At 50.6% G+C, this 26,305-nt stretch overlaps 1 protein-coding gene across 2 annotated transcripts in view; it reads right to left on the bottom strand.

The window, feature by feature from the left end:
• The window catches only part of MTOR (mechanistic target of rapamycin kinase), a 938,810-nt gene that overhangs the window by 50,218 nt on the left and 862,287 nt on the right, over positions 1-26,305 (bottom strand). For both annotated transcript variants that reach the window (XM_086921314.1, XM_086921315.1), the window contains one exon: positions 6,062-6,127. In XM_086921314.1, coding sequence (XP_086777440.1) covers positions 6,062-6,127 — 66 coding nt within the window. The remainder of the gene's footprint in view (positions 1-6,061; positions 6,128-26,305) is intronic.

Raw genomic sequence — 26,305 nt, 5'->3', positions numbered from 1 at the left:
TCTTCTGCTTCCAGCCACTGACTGCCAGTTGGTCTCTGAAATGGCTTTTCTGCCTCGGGACTGTCCGACCACTCCCCCGTCTCTCTCCGACTTGGTTCTTCCACGTTGGGCCCGAGGGCGTTGTGGCGTCTCAACGCCTGGTTCTTACAGGACCCCACACTGGAGCAGGAGCTGGGCCACTATTTTTCTGCCAACGAGGGCTCGGTCTCATCGCCGGGGACCCTGTGGGAGGCTGGCAAGGCTGTGATTCGCGGGGTGGCACAGGGGCTGGTACATGCCAAACGTGCGGATCAACTGGCCCGACTCGCGGAGCTGGAGTCCCGAGCTGCGCGGTTAGAGGCAGAGCAAACACTTACTGGGCATGCGGACCCTACCCGGCATTTGCCATTGGTTCGAGAAGAAATCCGCCAGATCTCGGTGGCGCAGGTGTACGGATGGGGGGACAAAAATGGCAAACTTCTTCACAACCTAGTTTCGTATCCTAAAGTCCATCGTATTATTCCAGAGGTCCGGGCACACGATGGCACCCTCCATGCGACCTCCGAAACCGAAGCCTAGCTGAAACCTTTGCACACTTCTACACGAATCTTTACGCGGCACGACTGGCGGAAGACTCCCTGACCGCCCTGCTGGACGAGACGCGTGCCTGACTCCCCTCTCTGCCGCGCGATTCCACGGAGGACCTGGACCGCCCCTTCCCCCTGGACGAAGTGCTGGAGTCCATCCCCCTCCTGCACCCCGGTAAGACGCCTGGCCCTGACGGGTTCCCGCAATAATACTATGCCGCCTTCCGGGATATCCTGGCTCCCCGGCTACTGGCTCTCTTCCGCCACGTGGCCGAAACCGGCTCCTTCCCCCGAATCCGATGTGGCAACGATTGTGGTCATCCCCAAGACCCAACCGCCCTCTATGTGCTGTGCGGAATACCGCCCAATCTCGCTTATTAACACTGAGATCAAGCTCTATGCCACCATACTGGCCCAGAGGCTTAAGCCTCTCCTGCAGGATCTGGTTCACCCAGACCAATGCGGATTCATGCCGGCAAGGGACACTCGCCATTGCATTCGGCGCCTCCACTTGTCCCTGGCTCACCGTGCCCGCCTATCCCCTTATTTGGCCCTCCTCTTCCACGACTTTGAGAAGGCCTTGGACACGGTGGACAGGAATTATTTGCAGGATGTGCTGGAGGCGATGGGCTTTGGCCCCCTGTTCCGCCACCTCATCAAGGTCCTATATGCCAACCCGAGAGCCCGAGTGCTGATTAACGGGGTGCTCTCTGAGGCCTTTCCGATCCGTAGAGGTACGCGCCAGGGGTGTCCCCTTTCACCACTCCTCTTCGCGCTAGCGATGGAGCCCCTGGCGACGATTATTCGGCAGGACTCCCTTGTTCAAGGGTGGGCCTGGAACGAGAGTCATGTAGATAAAATAGCCTTCTATGCAGACAACGTGGTCCTATACCTAGCGGACCCAGCGACTTCGGGCCCTAAGAGCTTACAGACTATCGCGGCCTACGAAAGATTCTCCGGAATCCGGCTCAATGCGGCCAAATCCACATTGGTTCCACTGCACACATCCAGGGAATGCTATGACTGGCAGTCGACCATCCCTCTAAGACTCTGTTAAATACCTGGGATCTGGGTGACCCTTCTGCCGGAGCTTGAGTGGGCCCTGAATATCGCCCCCCTGGTTGTCCGAATGAAGGCTTATCTTAAAAAGTGGCAAACCCTTCATCTCAACCCCATAGGGAGAAGCGCCCTTTTTAAAATGATGGTCCTCCCTCACTTCCTCTACGTCTTACAAAACACTTCTATCCCCCTTTCCCGCACTTGGTTCCGCAAACTTGATGGACTCCTGACCCGCTTTCTCTGGGGGAGTGGACACCCGCGTGCATCCCTGGTGCACACCCGCATCCCTCCCTATGATGGAGGATTGGGGGAGACCCACCTCTACCTCTACTATCTTGCTACCAAGCTAATCGTCAACCACGACTAGTATGCGGGCGGCTGGTCCGACCCAGCATACTGGGTGGAACTGGAGGCTATGGACTTCTCACGGATCCAAGCGTTCCTATATGGCACCCCTGTGCCGCAGACCATAGCTCCAATTACTAGATCTGGCACGGCACCTGGCTCCGGGAGGTTTCGGCCTTGAATGGATTCCGCCGATAGGATCTGATTGGCATCTCGGTCCTGGGGGATGTCTGGGTTGGAGATCATATCAGGGCCTTAGCAGACGTACAGCGGTGCCATGCTCTTTCCCATGCCCAACACTTTAGATATCTGCAGCTGCGCCACGCCATCCACACACATCTACCCTTGCCGGTCCCTCTCCCGGAATTCAGTCCACTGAAAGCCCAGGTGATGATGGGGAACCTGGGTAGGGGAGGAGTGTCCCGCATCTACCGATCCCTGGTTAACAATAGCCCAGCGTCCCTAGACACACTGCACGCTCGCTGGGAGGACTGGGTGGGCCCTCTGGAGGAGACGGACTGGAGAGATGCCCTTATGGCGCCCAGAACCCTCACCACATCTGCCAAGCTACGTCTGGTGCAGATTTATTACCTACATGTGGTCTACCTCTCCCCAGAACGACTCTTTCACGCCCACCTGCGACCCTCCCCGGACTGCCCAAGATGCGGTTCGGCCCCCGCGGATTTCTACCACATGGTGTGGCTGTGCCCGGAAGTGGAGGGGTTCTGGAGGGAGGTGGAGCGTGAGCTCACGCAGGCTCTGGGCTGGGTAGTTCCCCATGAACCACTGCGGATGTTGCTGGGGGTCTTTGATGGTCTAGATGGCTCCAGGATGGACAGGCGCCTGCTGGGGACGGCTGTAGCAGTGGCCAAAAGAGACATAGCGAGATATAGGTCTCGTGAAGCACCACCTACTGTGAAGGGGTGGAGGAGGGGGGTTGACTGGTCTGGTACCCAGGAGGAGGCCCTGTTCGAAGACCGAGGCGCTACAGAACTGCTCCATAAAGTATGGGGGAAATGGTTCAACATGATTCCACCATGATTCGTGAAGTACTGCCTGTTTTATGCTTTGATATCAATGTGTCATAGGATGTAAGGATGAACTAGAGAAGTCTGACCCGATCTATACGACCTATTGATTCTAAACCGCTGTATGTGCTGATTTATGAGCTGCAACCATTGAATTTCTTCTGCTGTTTTAAATACCCAATAAAGTTGATTATCAAAAAAAAACTATTGATTACGTGAGATAGCTTTAAATTGTCTGCTCACTTCTGACAATGTTAGGCCTCAGGGTTAAGACCGTAAAGCCAAGGCTTACCCTGAAGATCCTTGGACATAACCACTGTTGCTGAAATGGGACTACTCAGGTTTACACTCACATGGAGGGTCTCAGCTTAAGTCTGTTGCTGTCAAGGAGAATGTCTGGTAAAACATTAAGAAGACACTGCTGACATGAAAAGATGTTAGCTTCAGATACGGAAATCTACTGCTGAAACAGGAAAATCTTAGGATTGTGATGTCAAAACTATGAAGCCATTGTTTGCATAAAATAAAAAAACCATCTAAGGTTACTGATTTAGAAGTTATTGCAGGTATGAGAGGGTCTCAAATTGTAAAGCTACTACTCTGCCGAGAAGATCTTAGTCTACATATTATTAAGTCACTGCTGCCAAGGAAGATCATGTGGATTTGTTTACAGGCACCCAGTCCCTTGGGCTACTTTTACTGCCAACCTGATGGACTTGAAAACTCTCTACATTTTTAAATTCGAAACGTTCTTGCTATTGGGTGATATAAATATTTGATGGCTGTACTGAAACAAAGGTGTTTACTGAAGAGTATTTAGTCATTACTTTTCACAAATGGATAGAAGGCTTCACTCACAAGGAGGCAGAGCATGCATTTTGGCTTATTTTGGCCTCATATGCCTCCACTATAGTTGAAAAGGATAGCAACCCACAGGACTCACCGTCTGTATGTTTTGTTTAATCTAAACATCTGCTAAAAACCTATATCTATAACAACAATGTACTCTCAGAAAGGCAGAAAATGTTTCAGATCACTGCAACACTAGGAAACTTCTCTTATTGAGCAGAGTTGTATATCAGGAGGGCTAGATAAAGAAGTAACAGGTTTTAATAACTGAATACTAGGAGCCCTAAATATGGTGGTATCAGTCAGAAATATCAAGCTCAGGCAAGTTATGCAAAATGCGCTATGGTATCATGCAGAGCTAAAATCATTAAAAAACGGTGTGTGAAAGAACTAAAACAGAATGACATATTGACTTTGAGCCTAGAAATGAGGATTCTTATAAAGTTGCAGTCAGTGTATACAAAGTTGCCTCTGGAACCGCTATATAAGAGTATTTGGCCCACATAATAATCTCTATCCCCCCTCTCCTACCAGAGATTTTTTTAGCATAGTCAAAGACACACATCACCAATGCGACTCTCGCTTTGCAAGAGCTGTTATCAGATGGCTGACTACTTCAATAGTAAAACTGAGAAAATTAGAGACATTTCCTTGCCAGAAAGGTGTTGGCCCCTTCTAAGAGCCCCTGCAGCGTCTCCCTACCTACTGCTAAATGTTTCAGCCCCCCCCCTGAAATGTGGCTCTAGTTGCGCCTCTGCACTGGGGGGTGTCTGCTGCTGTTAATTTGCTCTGTAGCGCCTCCCTCCACCCTGGGCCCAGCTAGGCACCAGTCTCGCCTGCCAAGCACCAGCCTTAGCCAGGGGCACCAGGGGCACCGGCTGCTGCAAACATGATCCTGCTCCTTGACCTTGTCGGACACCTGGCAGTGGCAGCTTCCGAGCAGTTTCGAAAGGAGTCTCTGCTTGGCGCACTGGTTCAAGGCGCTGCATCTTATTAATTGGAAAACTCAGGCGTTAGCAGAGAGGCGGGGACTCTGTCCATTGTATTTGTCTATTTTGTTGAATTTATTTCTCAGTAGTTGCATTTAATAATAATATCACAACCAACGGCTCCCTGTAATGCACAAACAGCAGAGGCAATGCTTTTTCAGGGGCGGCTCACACGAGAAGTTCCTGAGAGAAGGGGAAAGGTGAAAGGGTGCCACATAGATATGGGGGGGGGGGCAGAGATAGAGGGAGTGATAGAGAGCGAGAGAGCGGGGAGAGACAGAGAGAGAGAGAGAGATACTGAAGGATGGAGAGAGGGTGCGAGAGACTGAAGGATGGAGAGAGAGAGATAAAGAGAGAGGAGGGATAGAGAGGGGGGATAGAGAGGGGGAGGGAGACTGAAGGATGGAGAGAGAGAGAGGGCGAGAGACAAAGAGAGGGGAGAGAGAGACGAGAGGGAGAGGAGGGAGAGAGGGAGTGAGAGGAAGAGGAAGAGGAGGAAGAGGAGTGAGAGGAAGAGGAGGGAGAGGGAGAGGGAGGGAGAGGAAGAGGAGTGAGAGTGAGACAGAGAAAGAGAGGAGGGAGAGGGAGAGGAGGTAGAGAAAGAGGAGGGAGAGGAGGGAGAGGGAGGGAGAGGGAGAGGAGGAAGAGGAGTGAGAGTGAGACAGAGAGGAGGGGGAGGGAGAGGGAGAGGAGGAAGATGAGGGAGAGGAAGTGAGAGGAGGGAGAGGGAGAGGAGGGGGAGGGAGAGGGAGAGGAGGAAGATGAGGGAGAGGAAGGGAAAGGAGGGAGAGGAAGAGGAGGGAGAGGAAGAGAGAGGAGAGGGAGCAAGAGGAGTGAGACGGAGAGGAGGGAGAGAGGGAGAGGAGGGAGAGAGGGAGAGGAGGGAGAAAGGGAGAGGAGGGAGAAAGGGAGAGGAGGGAGAGGAGTGAGAGGGAGACGGAGAGGAGAGAGAACCCCCTGTAGGAGGTTCGGCTCGCTCGCTGCACTCGCTCGCATTACCGTGTCACAAGATGAAGATTGTCGAAAAGGTGTGTCACCGACGTGGAAAGTTTGGAAAGCTGTGGTTTAGACGTTGCTGTAGATATCAGACTAAATATGATGTAGCCACTGGTGACATAGGAATGTTTCATTCTACAGGCATCAGACTTACTATGTACAATATATATATTTGAATTTGATTGATTGTTACTGGCAGGAGTAAGGCACACATTTGTGTTACACTCACCTACAGACTGTGTAGCAGAGTAGGAGTCAGTCCGAGTCCGTGATCGTTTATTGCCTTTAATATTTGCTGTGGAGAAAAGAGATACTTGCTACAGATTTTCCTTTTACTCTGAATTCAATATTTCAAGAACATGTTCCAACAGGAATATTTACTTACTTACCTGCATGTATTTGTTTAATGACTATATATCTTGAACTTCTCTTTTGTGTATTTGTGTATCCGAGTAACACTTAAAAGACTTGGAGTGTTAAACATTTTTCTATAGACTATAACATTCCTCAAAAACATGCACTAAGCCCTTTGACCACACATTGTGGGTTCATAAGATCCCATATCCTTCAGCTCAATTCAGGCAAACATGTTTTACTTACCTGTAACTGTAGTTTCCTGGTGCTGGTGTCTATCACAGATCAACATGCTTGAATGATTCCCCTTCATAGAGGTCAAAGTCCCATGATAACCGTATAAAAGCAGTCTGAGAGCATAACAGGCCCCACATGCCTTAAGACAGTATCACATTTATTTTGTTCAATGCAAAAGACCAGAAGTTTGATAACTGAAGAGAGACTGCCCTAACCTTCCTCCATCCCCACGGGCATCTCACCTCAAATTTCCAGGACGATTATGAAACATATTGATCACTGAAAGTTCAGCCACTTGTATGGGGAAGAGGGAGTGCCATATGAGAATTTACAAAATATTCGAATACTAGAGAACTACAGTTAAAGACAAGTAACTATTTTCTTCTCCTTGAACCAGTATAACAAGCAATATCACATATTAAAACCAGAACATTGCAGATGGAGGGTAAGAACAGAATGTCTCACGTGTGTCTGAAAAAGTAGTGCTCATCCCACCGCTGTGCCTGTCTACCGCTGCATCCAAGCAGTAATGTTGCATGAAGGCATAATGATTCCTCCTGGTAGCTACTTCACAGATGTCAGTTAACAGACACTATAGCATAGAGGGCTGTAGATGCAGCCATGATCCTCATGGAATCTGTTGTGGTGGTCTGTAGAAAAGGATACCTGCTTTCATTGTGACAGGAGATAAGTGTCACTACCACCCATCTCAAAATGCCCTACTTTGACAAGGAAATCCTTTTCTCAGGTTGAAGATTGCTACTAGCAACTAATCAGAGTTTTAGAAGTCTTTCATGCTTTCCAGATAGACTTTTAAACAACACAAAAAGGCAAAGGAGTAGTTAAAAACCAGCAGGTACAGACTACCAAGGAAACAACAATCCCAACAATGTCCCTGGGTCGGGCACCTAGGATCTGATTCAATATTAAAAGACAATGTTTCTGACAGTAAAAGAAATAACACTTCCTTTAGGATGATAACCCTGAGATGGCATGCTTCATCAAAGGGTACGCTCTCACACCACAACAACTTGTTGTGATGTGAGCTACAACTCCTAGAATAGGAGAAGTTCTTGGATGTTAGATCTACCCTATGAGAGTCTAAGGCGGTGGGTGAGTGGGGCAGAGTGCTAAAAGGGCAAACGTGATTAAAGTAGAACTATCACCTGTCAGATCATTCAGCTTTATTCTGTGTACCACAGACAGTATTAGAAACAGTGAGATGAAGCATCCTTGACTGTATGAATTAGTCAACGTATTTCTTCCCTAGAAATGGATCTTAAAGGGGTATAGTGGCCATTCGTCAGGACCTGTAAGAGTCACTCTGCTGTAAATGTATTAGTGAGATGTAATATCAAAAGGATACTGATACAATGGTGGTCAAAGGGAAAAGGAGATCCACCTTTAAGGGTACCTGTGAAAAAGAATAGTATGTCATCAGAACATCATACATTCAGTTGTGTTCATATGTCACACCCATAAGTACTTCAAAAATGTACAAAAGTGGCCAATGCGCAGCAAACCACAGCACCTTTTGCACTCTGCAGTTCACCCACAAATCGGACAGTCATAGGGTAGGTTTAACATCCAAAAGCTACTCCTATTCTCGAAGTTGTAGCCCACTCCACAAGTTGTTAAAGTGTGAGGAAGAATACTTTGATGAAGCACACCAGCTCAGCGTGGGTGAGGGCTCCAGTCCTAAAGAAAGCATTCTTCTTTTTACTGTCAGAAATATTGTCTTTCAGGATTGATTTAGATCCTTGGTGCTAGACCCAGATACATTGTTGTGATTACAGACAGAACTTTAGACACCTGCTTACTTTCAGCAAGTGATCTGGGTCACATTGGGGTTCAATACAGTGTGCAATGGTTCGCCCACCAGGTTTGGGATGCAGTTGCAGACAACGAAAGAGGAAGGAAAGCATAGAATACAACTCTGACCAAGCAATCAAAAGTGCATTAACACAACCCTTTCTTCGGACGCCCTTCTTGCAAAGAAACCTTATTTCTTGTTTTGCAGCATTGCAAAAAAGTGAGCCTTAGCTTTCTTCATGCCTCAAACACCACCTTTAGAAGACTGTTGTTGAGTTTACTTTTGTGGCAGGTCAAAGATGTGAGAGTGAAGTAGTCCACTTGGTCATTGGCTCTTCTGGGTAGATGCTTTGCTTAAAGATATCAGTTTTATGACCCAGTGACATATATGTTGGACCTACATAGGCAGAGGTTTAGATTTAGTGCCTTCCTGTCTGTTGATGTAAAGCATCTATGTCAGGCTCTTAGTTTGATTTAAAGCTGACGAATGAGGCTACTTCAGAAAGAAGCAGCTCTTAACAATAGCACATTCACGTGCGGTTTCACTTCTTCCTGAGACCATTGCCCCATGGCTGATAGTTCCTATAGATGGGCTCTCCATCCTTCCATTGATTTTTTTTCAGAACAAAATGTTATTGTGTTGAGTAAGATTGCAAGACATCCACAGTACTCCGAACACCAGAGGGGCTGTGAGCATAAGATCAAAATGCAGAGAATAGCAATCAATACAGGAATCAAGATAAATCATTGTTATCGAACAACCCTTACCCCCCCCCCCCCACCCCATAAGAACTACCCCCCACCCGGGTCCCACCCTAGCCCCGTTCACGATGTCCATCCAGGTCAAGCAAATTAGTCTGTATGAAAGCAGTAATACACTCTTACCCACGCCCTGGTTCTCAAAGCAATTGTTCACCAGTTACATCTTGTTGTATTGGCGGCTCCAGCCACAACCCCCTGTATTCCGCCCACCTCTTCCATATTTTGTAGTGCTTTCTGGGGCAGCCACGGGCCTCAAACACTGGAAGTTCCAGTCCCATATAGTAATCCAATCCTGTTTCCACACCTCTAACGGGGGAGCCCTAGGGTTCTTCCAGGCAAGGGCCACGTCCCTCTTAGCCACCGTAAGGCCCAGAAGTAGTAAGTGCTGTTTGTAGATGTTACCACCAACCTGTTCCAAGACATGTAGAAGGCCCAGCTGCGATGTGCGGGGGAGCTTCCAGCCCAGCACCTCATCCAAGCAATCCCAAACACGCGTCCAGTATCTCTCCAATGCCCCACAGGACCATACTGTGTGTAGGAAGGTGCCCACCTCTCGGCCACATCTCAGGCAGTCGGGGAGGCAATCAAACCAGCCCTCCACAGTCTCTCTCTCGTGTAATAAGCCCTGTGTAGGTATTTAAATTGGATAAAACTCCATCGTACAGCGATGGCCGCATCCCTCGGAGCTGTGAGAGCCTCCCTCCAACCCTCCTCATCCAATTCTCCTACGTCTCTCTCCCAGGTGGACCGCAAGTTGTCAAGAGAGGGGGAGCAGTGAATAACCAGTGACTGATAGATGCGGGACATTTTCTTTTCCACCAATTCCCCCATAAGTAACGAATATGCTACTTACCAGTATGCATCTGTTCTTGGCATGTAGAGCTGCTGACATTCATATCGGTGCATAGATCGCCGCCTAGTGTTGGGTCCGGATGATTGCACATTGTTGACCTGGAAGTGTCTTCGAAGTATCACAAGATAGGTGGCTCCTCTCCTGGACTACAGTGCGCATGGGCATCGACTCCATCCTCAGATTGTTTTTAGCCATTGTGGCAAAGATGGAGTGTAACACCGTAAGTGATGACCATGCTAAGAGTAATTCTAAGTGCTGCAGCCGCTACAGGCGCCGGGGAGGAGGGCGGGCGATATGAATGTCAGCAGCCCTACATGCCAAGAACAGATGCATACTGTTAAGTAGCATATTCGGTTCGAGGCAGTGGGCTGCTGAATTCATATCTGTGCATAGAATACATAGCAGTCCCTCCATTAGCGGCGGCTGCCTGTGCCAGCTGCAGCAGTTTGAAAAAGTGTTTTTAGATCAGCCTGCCCTACAGCTGCTTGCTGTTTGGAGTGCACATCTACGCAGTAGTGTTTTGTAAATGTGTGTGTGGTAGACCACGTGGCTGCTCTACATATGTCTTCTAAAGGAATATTTCCAAGGAAGGCCATGGAAGCCCCCAACTTTCGCGTGGAGTGGGCCCTTGGGGGAACCGTTAATGTGCGCTTGGCTTTTTGATAGCAAATCTGAATGCACTTAACGATCCACCTGGCTATACCTGCCTTGGAAATGGGGTTGCCTTTGTGCTGTGGCGAAAAGGCAACTAATAGTTGTTTTGTTTTCAGAAAATCTTTGGTCCTATCTATGTAGTACATTAGAGCTTTTTTGACGTCTAGTGTGTGGAGCATTCTCTCCGCCACTGACTCAGGATTTTGGAAGAACACTGGCAGTTCTATAGTCTGATTGATATGGAACTGTGAAACCACTTTAGGCAGAAACTTAGGGTTAGTGCGGAGTCCACCCTGTTGGAGTGAATCTGTATGAATGGCTCCTGGATAGTAAGTGCCTGAAGTTCACTAACTCGTCGCAGTGATGTGATTGCTATTAGGAAAGCCACTTTCCATGCCAAGAATTGTATCTCGCATGAGTGTAGAGGCTCAAAAGGTGGACCCATCAGTCTGGCGAGGACCACATTCAGGTTCCATACAGGTGCTGGTGGGTGTCGTGGAGGAATAACTCGTTTGAGTCCCTCCAGAAAAGCTTTGATGGCAGGCACTCTGAAAAGTGAGAGGTGCTGTCTGTTTTGTAGATAAGCTGCTATTGCGGACTAATGTATAGGAATGGAAGCATAGGCCAGATTGCATTTGTATAGATGTAACAGATAACAAATGATGTTGTCTAGCGGGTTGATGTTGTGGTCTGCACAATAAATGACAAACCGCTTCCATTTTGCTGCATAGCATGCTCTGGTGGTGGGCTTTCTTGCCTCTCTTATGATATCCATACAGTCGGGAGGCAAGTTGAGGTAACCAAATTCTAAGACCTCAGGAGCCAGATTGCCAGGTTGAGCTGTTGTGGATCTGGATGCTGAATGTCGCCATGGCTCTGCGTCAAAAGCCTGGGTGTGAGGTGCAGCCTTTGATGCGGTACCACGGATAGTTCTAGAAACGTGGTGTACCATGGTTGGCGTGCCCATGTCGGAGCAACCAGGATGAGTGTCATCGAGTGTTGCTTCAGCTTGCGTGCCATCAGCGGTATTAGAGGTGCTGGGGGAAAAGCGTACGCAAATATGCCTGACCAGTTCATCCTTATCGCATTGCCCTGCGACTGTGGTTGTGGAAACCTGGCGGCAAAGCTTTGGTATTTGGCGTTTTCCTTTGTGGCGAACAGGTCTATCTCTGGATGACCCCACTGCTGGAAGTACTGGTGGAGTACTGATGGATGTATCTCCCACTCGTGAATTTGGTGGCTGTACCTGCTGAGCAGGTCTGCCATCTGATTGTCCTTGCCCGGGAGGTGTTCCGCCATGAGGAAGATGTTCCTCTGAATGGCCCACTTCCACATGCTCTGAGCCAGATGAGACAACTGTGGAGAGTGTGTACCTCCCTGCTTCTGAATGTAGTACATGGCCGTCATGTTGTCCGTCCGGATCAACACGACCTTGTTGCACAGATGTACTTTGAATGCTTTCATCGCCATGAAGATAGCCATCAGTTCTAGAAGGTTGATGTGCATCTTCTTTTGCTGCGTTGTCCATAGTCCCTGCACTGTGTAGTGGAGTACATGAGCTCCCAATCCTTGGAGAGATGCGTCCGTTGTCAGAATGATCTGTGGCACAAGCTCCTGGAACGGTCGGCCCCTGCAAAGGTTTTGTGGATTCCACCAATGCAGAGAGTTGTATGCGCGACCGGCCACCAACACTAGGTCTTTCAACTGTCCGTGAGCCCGATTCCACTGACGTGCCAAGCACTCCTGAAGCTGACGCATATGTAGTCTCGCGTGCGGAACTATGAAGATGCAGGAGGCCATTATGCCTATCAACTGCATGAACACTCGTGCTGGAAGCGAGTGCTGAGGTCTGAATTTTTGTATCAGCGATTGAATGCTGTTGATCCTCACTGAATTCGGCTGTGCTTTGGCTGCCAGAGTATCTATTGTCGCGCCCAGATACTGCCGTACGTGGGCGGGCTGAAGGTGGGACTTTGGATAATTCAGTGAGAATCCCAGATCGTGAAGAAGGTGAATGGTGTGGGACATGTGGGCGGCACACTGCTCGGCCGACTTTGCTTGGATAAGCCAGTCGTCCAGATAAGGGTAGACGTGAACGTTTTGTCTCCGTAGGTGTGCAGCCACTGTCGCCAGGCACTTTGTAAACACTCTGGGTGCCGTCGTCACTCCGAAAGGGAGGACCTTGAATTGCTAATGCTGATTCTGAATGGTGAACCTGAGGTATTTTCTGTGTGACGGGTGTAGCGGAATAGGAAAATATGCATCCTTCAGTTCTAATGTTGCGAGGAAATCTCCCTGACTGAGTAACGGTAGAACCTGCTGCAATGTTAGCATGTGAAAGTGTTCTGATAGAATGTACTGGTTTAGGGGTCTGAGGTCCAGTATGGGTCTGAGGGACCCGTCCTTTTTTGGGCTCAAGAAGTACATCGAGTACACTCCTGTACCTCTTTCTTTACAGGCACGAGCTTGATTGCTCCTTTTTGCAGCATGAGGACTACCTCTTGCTGCAATAAGTGCAAATGCTCTGTGGACATAGGACGGTGTCTTGGGGGTATGTTGGGTGGAGTGGATGTTAGCTCCAGACAATAACCGTACTGGATTAGCTTCCTGGCCCACCTGTCTGTAGTGATGGATTTCCAGACTGGCAGGAACCGCTGTAGTCTCCCCCCGACCGGTTATGTATGGTCGGGGGGCAGTGACAAGGCATCACTGTTTGTTAGTGGCGGAGGCTCGGGAGCTGTTGTTTCCACGACCTCTGCCCTTTTGCGCTGTTTCCACGATAGCCACCTTTACCTTGTTTGGTGTAGGTGGTTTGCTCGCCACCTTTACTGTACTGTGTTTGCTGGGACAGCTGGCCTCTGGAAACTCCTCTAGTGTTTGAGCGTCGAAAAGAACCACCCCTGAACTGCTGCGACTGGAGAGCCCCCATAGACTTTGCAGTCTCAGTGTCCTTTTTGATCTTTTCCAAGGTGGTGTCCACCTCTGGTCCAAATAAGTGATCAGGGTTTACAGGCTGATTTAGTATGGTGGTTTGTATCGCTGGCTTGAAACCGGAGATTCTCAGCCAGGCATGTCGCCGTAACATCACACTTGTGTTAACGGCTCTGGCCGCGGTGTCTGCTGCGTCCAGTGCACACTTGATAGATGCATTTGATATGAGCTTCCCTTCCTGTATGAGCATCTCCGCTGCCTCCTTATATTCATCTGGCAAGTGTTGTAACAGGGTCTCAATTGTATCGTAATCAGCCCTGTCATATCTGACTAAGAGTGCCTGAGTGTTGGAAATGCGCCAGATATTGGCCGCTTGAGCTGCCACCCTTTTCCCTGATGCTTCTAGCACTTTAGATTCTTTGTCAGGGGGAGGAGCATCACCCGTCGTTTGCGAGTTTGCCCTCTTCCGGGCATTGGAGACAACCAGAAAGTCCAACGGCAACTGTCCCTTGATGTAGGTAGGGTCCTCAGGCGCCGGTTTGTACTTTTTCTAAATTCTGGGGTTTATCACCCTGGCCCTCGTGGTCTCTTTAAAATGTCTCCAGCATGTTTTAAGACACCCGTTAGCATTGGCAGAGTTTTGACAGTTCTTTCTGAGGTGGAAAAGGTGTCAAACAAAAAATCCACTTCAATAGGGTCAGCATGGAGCTGGACATCATGATTTTTGGCTGCCCTTTAAATAAGTGCATTAAATGCTGCTGAGTCTTCAGTAGGCAAGGTTTTTACCGCATACACATGACTGTCTGGGGCGGTGTGTGGATCTCCTGGGTCAGCAGCGTCTGCCCAGGGTTCATTGTGATCTTCAGGATCAGTGTCTATAGGATAATTGTACTCCTCATTGTCACCTTCCCCTGTCTCCACATCCGAGTAAGTAGGCGAGATAGGAGCAGTGTCCTGTCCATGTGGTGATATAGGTTCGACAAGACTGGGTGATGTAGTCGAATCCTTCTTCTTTTTTAATGGAATTTTGTATGACTCCATAGGCTGTTCCGGGGCGATCTTTCGTTTGTAAATTTAAAGTCTACCCGTGTCTGCGTCGATGAATTGTTCCGACTGCTCTTCAAGCGGAGGTTGTCAATGCTTTGTGACCACTACCGCAGTTGTGGGCTTCGGCCCCGTGGACACCTTCTTGGACGCTTCGACGGCTGTTTTAGGGGCGAAGGCCTTAGGTACCACTTTCGGCGGCAGCGTGAACTGGATAGGCGCCGACGATTTTTGAGGTTTACTGGTAGGCTTCGTTGGTGGAGTATCCTTCGGTCCGACAGTTGAAACCTTCTCCTTAATTCTGTTCAGCGATTTCGACACCTGCTTCGAAAAGTAGTCGGACGGCTGCGTCGACTCGACGGGTTCCTTTGAGCCACCGCCAGGCGTGGACTCGAGGTTCGTACCGATCTTAGCCTTGTCTGGTCGACGCGGAGGATCGAGAACCATCTGAGCTCCGAGTCGTTTCTCTGTGTCGACGGCCTTTGGCGCCGATTTTTTCGGGTCGACGTCCTTGACCAGTTTTTTCGGTGTCCCAGTCTTCGGCTCGACAGCCTTTAGCGACCTCACTGGGTCGATAACACCTTTATGCTTTGTTGGTGCCAATAGTTCAGAGGACTTCGAGCCGACCAAAGCAATACGCACTTTTGGTTTCGATTTCGCCTCCAGTGCTTTTGGTTGCGTAGACACCGATGCTTTCACTTTTGGTTTCGATCGGTCAACCTGTGGCTCCTTAGAAATGTTCGAAGCCGGGCCTTGAGGCGAGGCTGTAGAACCAAGTGTAAATCTTGGGTAAGGCCATGTGGCGATCCCTCGACCTGAGCCTTATCAAGTGTCTCGGTCTCGGCCCCACGTACCTACGGTTGGGCCTAGCTCCTCGCTCGAGCTATCTTCCACGGCCCAAAAGGCCCCATCGTCGTCTCCTACCTCGTCGACGACGTCTTCATTATCGACCATTTCAATATCAGCTTCGTAGCTGGAGTCGATCTCCGATGCAGGATCAGACAGGTTCTCTCGAACTTCCTGCTTGACTCCCTCATCCTCCTCGGTATCGAAAATGTTCACCGGGTCAGGTGCCGTCTGCTGGGCCTCCTTGCGCGCTGCGCGTCGAAGTCGAAACATCTTCTTGGAGCGGAAACGAGAACAAGCCATACAGCTGGCTTCATCGTGATCCGGCGACAGGCACTTGTTGCACACCGGTGGACGTCGATGTGAGGATATTTTGAGTTGCACACGGGACATCTCTTGAACGGGCTCCGTTCCATGATGGTTCGTCGATAAAGCCTCTGGCGTTGACCGGGCCTTCAGTGCCGAAAAGCCACGCGGCTCCTCTGGATGTCCGGCTCGGGAACTGAGCTGGAACAGAACTGGGCAGCGATCGCAAGACAATACCGACGATAAATAAAGGCCTTTTGGTCAAAAAGAACGTTTTTTATCGATTCCGAACTTGAGTTAACAAATATGCATCCGAACCCAATGGCGGGAAAAAACAATCTGAGGATGGAATCGATGCCCATGCGCACTGTAGTCCAGGGGAGGAGCCACCCATCTCGTGATACTTCGAAGACTCTTCCAGGACAACAATGTGCAATCACCCGGACGCAACACTAGGCGGCGATCTATGCACAGATATGAATTCAGCAGCCCACATGCCTCGAACCTTGGCTTCTAGTGGACTAAATTCCGGCAGGGAGTCTAGTCCCTCCAGGGCAGGGGAAATGGCATGTCGAAACTGCAAATATTTAAAGAATTGAGTATTAGGCATATCTTATTCGTCTCTCAGTTCCTGGAATGATTTAAGGGTTGTGCCCTTCATGACATGGCCCAACTCCGAGATCCCTATCGTAGCCCAGCCACGAAACCCTTGCAAAGCCGCAAGAGCCGGTAGACGGCCATTGTGCCACAACGGGGTCTCCTCAGTTAGCCTATTCCACCTACCCATGCGGCCAAGCGCTCGACACCAGATCTGAAAGACCACCTGTGTAACCACTGGGTGCCTCCTCCTCCTTCTCGCCGAGTACAGTAACAAATGTAAAGTGTCTGGTTCCATCAAGAATCTTTCTAGGGCATAAGCCGGATCACTCATTTAACACCAACAAGTGGGAAGCTTGATAATAAGATAGAATACCCGACGACGCCAGGCCACCGCAATATGTAAAAAGGAAGCAGGTGCGGAGTGCCACACGTACAGCGCCCCCTGCCCAGAGGAAGCGGCCCAGTGCCGAGTTAACCTGGCGAAACCACTGCGGGGAGACAGGGTAGGGGTGGTTCTGCAACTGATAGAGCAGACGAGGGAGGGCCACCATCTTGAAAATAGCCGAGCGGCCATACAGATTCAAGAGCATGCGGGACCATGTTTTCATGTCTGACCGAAACCTGTCCCAGACTGGAACGATGTTGCGTTCCCACGAGACTCCTGGTATGTCTGTTAAAGATACCCCAAGGTACTTAAAGCCCCCTGCAGCTTCCTGTAGAGTCGACGCCCAGTTGCCCAGTGCCACACCATCTCCCAGGGTCCGTAGAGTGGATTTCTTCACATTAAGATGAAGCCACGAGACCTCTCCAAACACCCTCATAATTTCAAGAACTCTCGGGCGCGACCTATTTCGGTCCGTGAGAAAGAATAGCACGTCGTCAGCATAGAGTGCGATCCTGTCGGACGGCCCAGTCTCCCATTCAAATCCCCTCATCTGCGCGTCTATGCGTACCCACGCCGCAAGAGGTTCCATGGCGAGGGTGAACAGGTACGGCGAGAGAGGGCACCCCTGGCGGGTGCCCCGTCCAATAGGGAAGGTGTCAGAGATCGCGCCGGCCACTCGCACCGATGCCGTCAAATCTGTATATAGCAGCCGTATATACGAGAGAAAATGAGGTCCAAGATTCAGGCGAGGCAGGAGCGCGTGTATATAAACCCAGTTCAGCGAGTCGAAGGCTTTATCTATATCGGCTAACAAAAGCGCCGCCTGAGTTCCGGTAGCTCGCATCATTTCCAAAGCCACTTGGGCCCGCCTAATATTGTGCCTGGTAGCTCTGTGCAGCATAAAACCGGATGGACCAGGGTGGTGATTAACGGGAGGAGGCGGTTAGCGTGGGCCTTGGCCAGTATCCCTCGATACTCAGAAGTGAGATAGGGCGATAGGATTCATGGCAATCTGGAGGCCTCCCTAGTTTGCAAAAGACCACTATCTCAGCAGGCCTCCAATCCCTCGGTAGGTGGCCGGACTCTCTAGCAGCATCCAACGCCTTCTTGAAATGTGTCCCTAATTGGAGATGGTATTTCCGAAAAAACTTGAACAGAAACCCGTTGGGCCCTGGGGCCTTCCCTGCATTTAATTCTCCAAGGGCCTTCCCTAGTTCTTCTGCGGACAGTGGAAGCTCAAGACGACTGCGCTCTTAGTCAGAGATCCCCCATGGTGGGAGATCCGCCAGAAATTTATCCACGGCTTCTGCTGGGAGGGATTCCGTAGGGGTATATTGCACCGCATAGTAGCGCGCGAAACTGTCAGCAATTACTCTTGGATCCGACATAGAACCTCCGGCCTCATCCCGCAGCGCCGGCAGTGTCTGTGCTTGGAACGTGCCCTGGCAGAGTCTATACAACATTGTGCCGGACTTGTCCCCCCACTGGTAGATTCTGCTCTGCGTTGCGAGCCACACCTGTCGTGACTCTTCAAGGTGTAGGGATGCAGCATCTCTCTGCGCCTGCAGCACTCGTCTTATATCCTCCTCCACCCCCATCTCTGTGCATTGTCTCTCCAAGGTGCGGACACGATCCGCTGCCTTCTCCAGATCTTCCCCTCGCGTCCTACGGGCCTTCGCGCACCAGTCTATATCTACTCCTCGGAGTGTGGGCTTCAGAGCCTCCCAGAGGGTCACATCATCCACCCCCGATCTCTCATTATCATTCCAGTAGTGGGCTATGGCCTCTCGCATATGAGACTGGTAATCGTCCTGCTGTAGATGCCAGGTAGAGAGGCGCCATTGAAATGGCTGCCGCCGCCTATCTAGAAGGATATCGATCGCAATGGGGAGTGGTCAGAGAGCCCACGCGGCAATATAGCCGTCGATTCCACTCTCCCTATCTTGGTGCAAGGAACAAACAGGTAATCTAACCTTGAGAAGGAGTTATGGACCGCCGAAACATAAGTGTATTCCCGACTATGTGTATGCTGATAGCGCCTTGCATCTGTCCAGCCCAAGCCCCTCACCAAATCATTCAATCTTATAGGGGTAGTTACCGGCTGCCCACCACCCGGCCTGTAGCGATCCACATTGCCATCCATAACATCATTCCAGTCACCCCCGATCACGGCCAACACATCCGGAATCTCAGCCCAGACAGTGAACAGTTTCTCCACAAGAGACCATTGAAGCAGTGGGGGGGGGGGGCATACACACTACCAAAGACTACTGGCTCACCACCAATCGTTCCCCTGACAAACACATATCTGCCCTGGGCATCTACCCACTGTGTAGAGTGGACATATGACACCCTACGGTGAATCATCACCGCCACTCCCCGGGATCCCCTGACAAAACCAGCGTGGAACACCTGCTGATATCCATAGCGCTGCAGGCTAAGTGTCTTGGTACCTAGGATATGAGTTTCTTGCAATAGTAGAACATCTGCCTTCTCTCTTTTCCCCTGTCGCAGCACAGCGCCCCTTTTGATTTTATCCAGCTTGCCCCTTACATTCCAGCTCACTATTCGTAGCGCCGCCCTGGGGAGCTCCGAAGCAGGGCCTCTAACCGCCATCAATTGGGTAAATCTGCAGTCGCCTGGGCGCAGGGGAGTGTAGCTGCCTATATATCGTCAATCGAACCTGGTGGACCATCGTGTTGTAAAGAGCTGCCCCTATTTTCCCCAAACTCATGTGTCCCCCCACCCCCAAACCCCGAACCTGACCCCAACCCAACTCCCCAAGTACTAGCCTCCCCCCTCCCCTAATACCTCAGAAACATTGAAGTATCTGTCGCGGTGTAGGAGCACCCCAACCCCCAACGGGTGGTCGGCGGCCACCCACTCCAATGGATCCCCATAAACCACACCCTCAACCCCCAACTAGCCCCATAAGGGGGCAATCAACGCCCGTGGAAAACTGGACCGCTGTTACCCTGAGGCAAATGTCCGCCTTGCAGTCCACCCCCCCCCATCCTCCTCCGTCCCACATCGCATAACTGATAGTCTAAGTCTATAACACAGGATGTCGGTGTTTCCAGAAAGCGCTCGCCATCTCTGGCTGGGTCGGTGGTATCCGCTTGCAGATCTCACCTCGCAACACTGCTGAACTAAGTAGCTCATATTCCATCACCTTTCACGGATCCGCTGTCTGAGTGTCTGGAGGAGCGTTCTCTTCCGCAGCACCCTTCTTGGCGGGGGATCTTTTGGTGGAGCGGAATCTCCAATTGCTCCTGCTACAAGAGCGTCTATGAGTCTGCCGCGGCGCCGTCGAGGAGGACGAATCAGAATCCCGAGCTGACGGAGTGTGCGGCCGAACTCAAACTGTCTCATCAGTCCAGGTAAATACTTCTCCTGGAGAATTGAAGAACAGGGTACGTGACTGATAGATCACTCGCAGACGGGCTGGATAAAGTAGGGCATATTGGATTTTGAGGCCTCTCAGGCGAGCCTTAGCCTCTGTGAAGGATTGTCGTTGTCGCTGCACCAGCTTTGTATAGTCCGGGAATATCAGAATCCGTTGATTATCACACATGAGGGGTTCCTTTAGTCGGGCTTGTCTCAGGATAGTGTCCCGATCATGATAATTAAGCAGTTTGGCTATCACCGGTCGTGGGCGCTCCCCGACTGGCGGCTTCGGAGCAAGCGCCCTGTGCGCCCGCTCAATGACAAAACAGCGAGAGAGGGACTCCGGTGGCAGCCAGCCCTCCAGCCATTGAGTGAGAAAGGCCCCCATATTCCCTTTTTCGCAATCCTCCGGAAATCCAACAAACCGTAGGTTGTTGCGCCGAGCCCGCCCTTCGGCATCTTCCGCCCGGAGCGCCAGGCCCTTCTGAATCCCTTCCATGTTAGCTACTTTCTTCTTTGATATTGCCACATCATCCCCCACTCCGGTGATCCTTGCTTCGGCCTCGGTGATGCGGGCCACTGCGTTACGTAAGTCCTGGAGCAATAGAGTAACATCAGCCCCAACTGCCCCTATTTTGGCGTCCAATGTGTCTCTAGATTGGGTGATTACCGCCAGGAGAGCTGCATTATCTGGCCCCTGGGGCGGGGGACCCCTGGAGGCCCCGGCCGTGCCACCTGCACCGGTGAACTTGTCAAGGGTACCTTGTTTCGAAGCTCCACTGCCGCCCCCGCCTCTGGTCATGGTCTGCAGCTGGTGGGGTCAGTGTTGTAGTAAAACTTCCCTGTGAACCTCGGGGTTTCGCTGCCCCGACCCGGGGGGCCCTCTCCGCCAATCGTCCGCCTGCAGGCCCACCAACTATTTTCCCCCCGAGGCACCGGGCTCAGGCGGTTAGGCAATCCACAGCACGGTCCGCCCCCGGTAGACCGCCTGGCTGAGCAGCCGTCCTCAGCGTCTGTTTTGTGGACCTCCGAGAACTCCTCGGCGCACTCCAATCCAACATGCAGCTCCACCTACTCCTGGTCAGGATATGGTCGTGTAGTCGCTAGGCCCTGTGTCCCCCTCGGTCGCTCGGTGTGGCCTATCTATGGCCGATGAGACTGTCCAGTGGGGGCCCACGTCATACACTGTGTACTGCACCATGTTCCCGGTGACCAGAGGACTACTGCACCACAGCTAGGGGCCCCCAGGGGGCCCACAGCCGGCCCGACCCGACCGCCGAGTCCCGGGCAACTCCAAATCAGCTTGGGTGTACACCACCTCAGGAGCAGTCCACTCGTGTCCCGGAGGCCCAGTCCGCCGCGGCCCGATCCGACCGCCGAGCCCACAGCGCCAGCCCCTCTACTTCACTGCCTTTCAAGACCCTGGTGCACACTCACAGCAGGGGCGGTGTCTCTGGGCCCAGGAGTTTCTCGGGGCCCCTGCCACAACCTCCGGCTAGCCGATCGATGCCCCGCCGGTCGCGATCACCAAACAGCCGTCCAGGCCCCCGGTGAATTTGTCGGGGCCAACGATCCACTCCACTGATGCCGGCTTGCCAGTATCTGCACCTCGTCCGGAGGCGGGCTGCTCCGCGGCCCCGCTCGGCCGTCCGCCGTCAGTCGTCACACTCCCCGGGCGCCTCCAAAATCGAGGTCCCGGCGTCACTTCTCGAAGTAGGCCGCTCCGCCTCCGGGGCCGATTGCACACAATCCCTGCCGCCGATGCGGTTCAAAGTCGCCCTGAACCTGCCGGACACCTTCCGCCACACCTCACTGCCACGGGACAAGTACGGGTGAGGCAGGATAATTGGTCGAAGAAGTTATCGGCGGGACGGAGCTCACCTAAGCCGCGTCGGCCATGTCGCCCCACTTCCATTGATTTTTAACAGATGGACTTTGATGCTTGATTGCTTTTGAACCTGACTTACCGGGGCTGTTAGACTTAATTATCTTTCCTGTGAGGTTATGCTCTCACTTGATCAGTGTTCTGGAGTGCCCCAAGAAAATGGATAATGTGCGAAGGCCATAGAGACAATTTATTTTGTTGAACACAACGTGTAACCCTTGAGCACTTGAGTATAGGCTGTACTTGGTTGTTCTTGGCCTCCATGGATGTGTCCTTTACCACTAGTGATGTGGGTATGGGTACACAATGACCCAAGAGTCAAAAGTCTGCTGCCACTGATGCCACATATGCTGCTCATGCCTAATTGGGCTGTATTTTAACTTTTTTTTTTACATGTTTTTATGTATTTTAAATGATTCATCCTGTATGTACTTTTATGGATTTTTCATAATCCGAATAAAGATCATTTCATTCATTCATTCACTGGTGCCATGTATTCTATGAAAATCCTCAGAGCTGTTTTGTGGTTAAAAGGAAGTACTATGAATTGACAGTGAACAGCCAGCTACCTCGAGCCTTAAGAATTTCTACTGCTGGCAGTGAATTGCAAAAGAATACGTCTTGGAGGTCTACAGTGGCCACATATTCTCCATGCAATAATAGTTGCAAGACTCCCTGTAAGATGGCCATTCAGAATCATTGTTTCCTCAGAAAGACGATATGCTGACAGACTAGTGAGCCTCTATGCCTCTAATCTCTTCTTTTCAATTAGAATGAAGCTGGAGTGAACACCTACAATTTTTCATGTTTCGGCGTTGGTTTGATGGCTCCTCTTAGTACCAAGAGGAGGATTCTGGTCTTCAGTATGTGCAGGTGTTTGTGTTTGAGCAGTGGTGTGTGCCCAAATTGGGTGAGATCCAGCATCCATCTGTCTGATGTTATTCACGCTTAATCTAGGCCCAACACTGATGTCCTCCACTTATGGGCCAATTTATTTGGGAATAATTTAAATAGTAGCCACTGGCAAGGGGCTGTCAATGGGAATGTCCTGTGTCTTGTGAACTTGTCTGAGAACCTTCCATGCTCTTTGATTGTGGCTTGTTGCAGGATGCATCAAGTGGCACTCTGCAGGGCTATTGCTGCTGCAGTATTGTGGCTGTTTGTGCTGATTTGAATGCTACCCATAATTTTAATAGGTTCCATCATATGTTAAACTTCTTCCTTTTGCCCTTCAAAAGGGCTGGAGACGTCAATGTTGTAATACCCCAAGATATCTGGCAATGTCTGTGTTAGATTTTATATTTTGGTGAGCATCATCTGTATGTTTTCGAAATAGGGACTCTCAATTGAATGCCATAATCTGAATACTGTTTTGAACTTCCACTATGAAGGAAGTTGCTCTGTAACAGCCTTGTCTAAAGAGAGCAGCCGCCCCTGCTAGCTGTCGGAATCCTGGTTCACCACATCCATTGCTGCACCTATGAAAACCATAGGAAGCCTTATCTTCTTCACAGAGAACTGTTCCATCATCCTATTTCTTATCCTAAGGCAAGCACTGTCTGACCACATCTGGTAAACATATTTGCCTAGGGCGCCATGGTGTTCGCAGCTCTAATTGACATGGCTACCAGCATAGAAATCCTCATCCTGAAAGTGTCCATTCTCCCACATTCCCTGTGCAGGGTTTCTGGATCTCATTTGGGCAGCTTGCATTGACTACAAAGTCCTCTTTAGCGTGGGCTCGCAGCGATAACAGGATGTCTTTGAGTGCTTTATATTTTTCATCTAATCTTGGAAGCACAGCTGCTACTGTTGCGGATATTCACATCAGTTGCATCCCTTATTTAAAGAGGTGATATAGAAAGGGCTCGAACTGACGTTCTGGCTGGTTCTCAAAAGGTGTGTAGGAAACAGTTAATTTACTTACCATTGTAAATTTGAATATGTACTTTTTTCTATAAAGACATAACACTTGGCATCTTCATCTGGTAGTAAATCCAAGTGTGAAGGTGAGGTTGATTCTTCCACCAGTACAATATAGTAGTCCCACACACTTCCTAGAGATCTAGTGGCTTCCTAAAGTTCTCCTTCCTCTATCTCTTCAGAATAATGATGTTCTTCGTCCAATGTATCCACCTAAATAGGTCCTGGTGATGTATGTGCTGGTGAGACGGAAATTTGAGGCACTGAGGAGGCCAGCAAAATTTGTGGGACTTCAGGTGGTTGCAGAAACTCTGGATGAGGTGTGGCTGGTGTTGGCAAAGGGACTTTTTGGGGTATTGGCTGAAGCTGATATGATGGGTGGGCCGGAGGTTTCAGAAGCAAGCGTGTAGAGTAAGCCATCATTTTATTTTTTGGGTTTCCGACTAGTTCACTTGGCATTGATGCAGTTGAAGATTCCTGGTATTCCTCTTATCACTCTTCATAAGGGTCACAGTGAAGGTCATAGAGAACTCTTTTTTTCTAGCCGTTCCTCCCTTTATCTGAAAAGAAGCTAATTAGTATGATACTGTAGTGAGTCTGGGTGGCAGGGAATGGTATAACCATGCCCTTCATAACCTGGTATTTTACCCTGAACGGTCTTGGAAGGAACGCATTCCAAATGGGTCATATGGGTCGAATTCTTCCTCCAGTTTGGTTTCCAGCAGCTTCATTGCTGGATGTGGTGGAATTGTCCTTGGAGATTCGTGTTCCGGCAGTATTGCGGTCCTTTATTCACTATCGGCAGAATAGTAATTGATGGCTCCATCAAAGAAAAGCCTGGGAACATGGCTTTCTTTACCGGATGTTGTCGTCAAGACGGTCATCGACGGAACAGTTGCAGCTGGGATGGTTGATGGGATAATTACAGATAGGCCTTTTTTTCTCATTGACACCTTTGCCAAAGGTGCATCAGCCTATATAGCCTTTACTGCTGAATTTGACTTGTGAGGTTAAGGTGAAATTGGCGGTGACATTTAGGTGGCTAAAGGTCAACTTTTCTTCACCTCCAACCTAGGTGAAAAAAAACACAGGCCTTCTATATTTTTGGATGGTTTTAAAGATTATACTCTTAAAATGTGGAAGCCAGTTTTTCCATAGATGCCATTGTTTGTAAGTTTACCAATGTCCAGATGGTATTTATACAAATCACAAAACCGAGACCGCCCTCATCGCCGCCACCGACGACATCAGGACCCTGCTGGACAACGGTGAGACCGCAGGCCCTCATCCTCCTGGACCTCTCCGCCGCCTTCGACACCGTCTGCCACCGCACACTACGCACACACCTCCAAGACGCAGGGATCCGAGACAAGGCCCTGGAATGGACCACCTCCTTCCACTCCGGTAGAACCCAGAGCGCCCGTGATCCGAAGCCTCCAAGATCATCTGCGGTGTACCCCAGGGATCATCCCTCAGTCCGACACTGTTCAACATCTACATGGCCCACTCGCACAAGTCGCCCAACAGCACAACCTCCACAATTTTCAACGCCGACGACACTCAACTGATCCTCTCCCTCACTAAGGACCCCCTCACCACCAAATCCAACCTCCACGAATGGAATGAAGGCCGTCGCTGACTGGATGAAGATTAGCCGACTGAAGCTGAACACGGACAAGACGGAGGTCCTCATCCTCGGCTCCAACCCTTCAGTCTGGGACGACTCCTGGTGGCCTACGGCACTGGGAGCAGCCCGGAGACCCACCAACCATGCACGCAACCTTGGAGTCATCCTCGACTCAACACTCTCCATGACCAAGCAAGTCAAGCAGTCTCCTCCTCCTGCTTCAACACCCTCCTCATGCTCCACAAGATCTACAGGTGGATCCCGACAGATACAAGAAGAACAGTCACCCAGGCCCTCTTCAGTAGCAGACTCGACTATGGAAACGCCCTCTACGCGGGATACCCGGCTAAGCTCATCAAACGACTGCAACGCATTCAAAACACCTCTGCACGCCTGATCCTCGACGTACCATGCCACAGCCACATCACCCCTCACCTGAGAAACCTGCACTGGCTCCCCGTCAACAAAAGGATTTCCTTCAAGCTCCTCATCCACGCACACAAGGCACTCCACAAGACCGGCCCAGCCTACCTCAACAGACGACTCTTCTTCTACATCCCCAATCGCCAGCTCCGTTCCGCCAACCTCGCCCTCGCCACCGTCCCTCGCATCCGAAGAACAACCACCGGCGGCAGATCCTTCTCCCACCTCGCCGCCAAGACCTGGAACACTCTCCCACTGAGCCTACGACAGACCCAAGACCTGCTGACCTTCAGGAGGCTACTCAAGACCTGGCTGTTCGACCGAGAGCCCCCCCCCCCCCCCCTTTCCCCCAGTGCCTTGAGACCCTCACGGCTAAGTAGTGCGCTGTACAAATTCTTGATTGATTGATTGACAAAACCAAAATGTAGAGAGCTAGGACAGTAG

The sequence above is a fragment of the Lissotriton vulgaris genome, chromosome 5 (genome assembly GCF_964263255.1).
Source record: "Lissotriton vulgaris chromosome 5, aLisVul1.2, whole genome shotgun sequence".
NCBI lineage: Eukaryota > Metazoa > Chordata > Amphibia > Caudata > Salamandridae > Lissotriton > Lissotriton vulgaris.
This window is presented reverse-complemented; position numbering and strand designations above follow the sequence as displayed.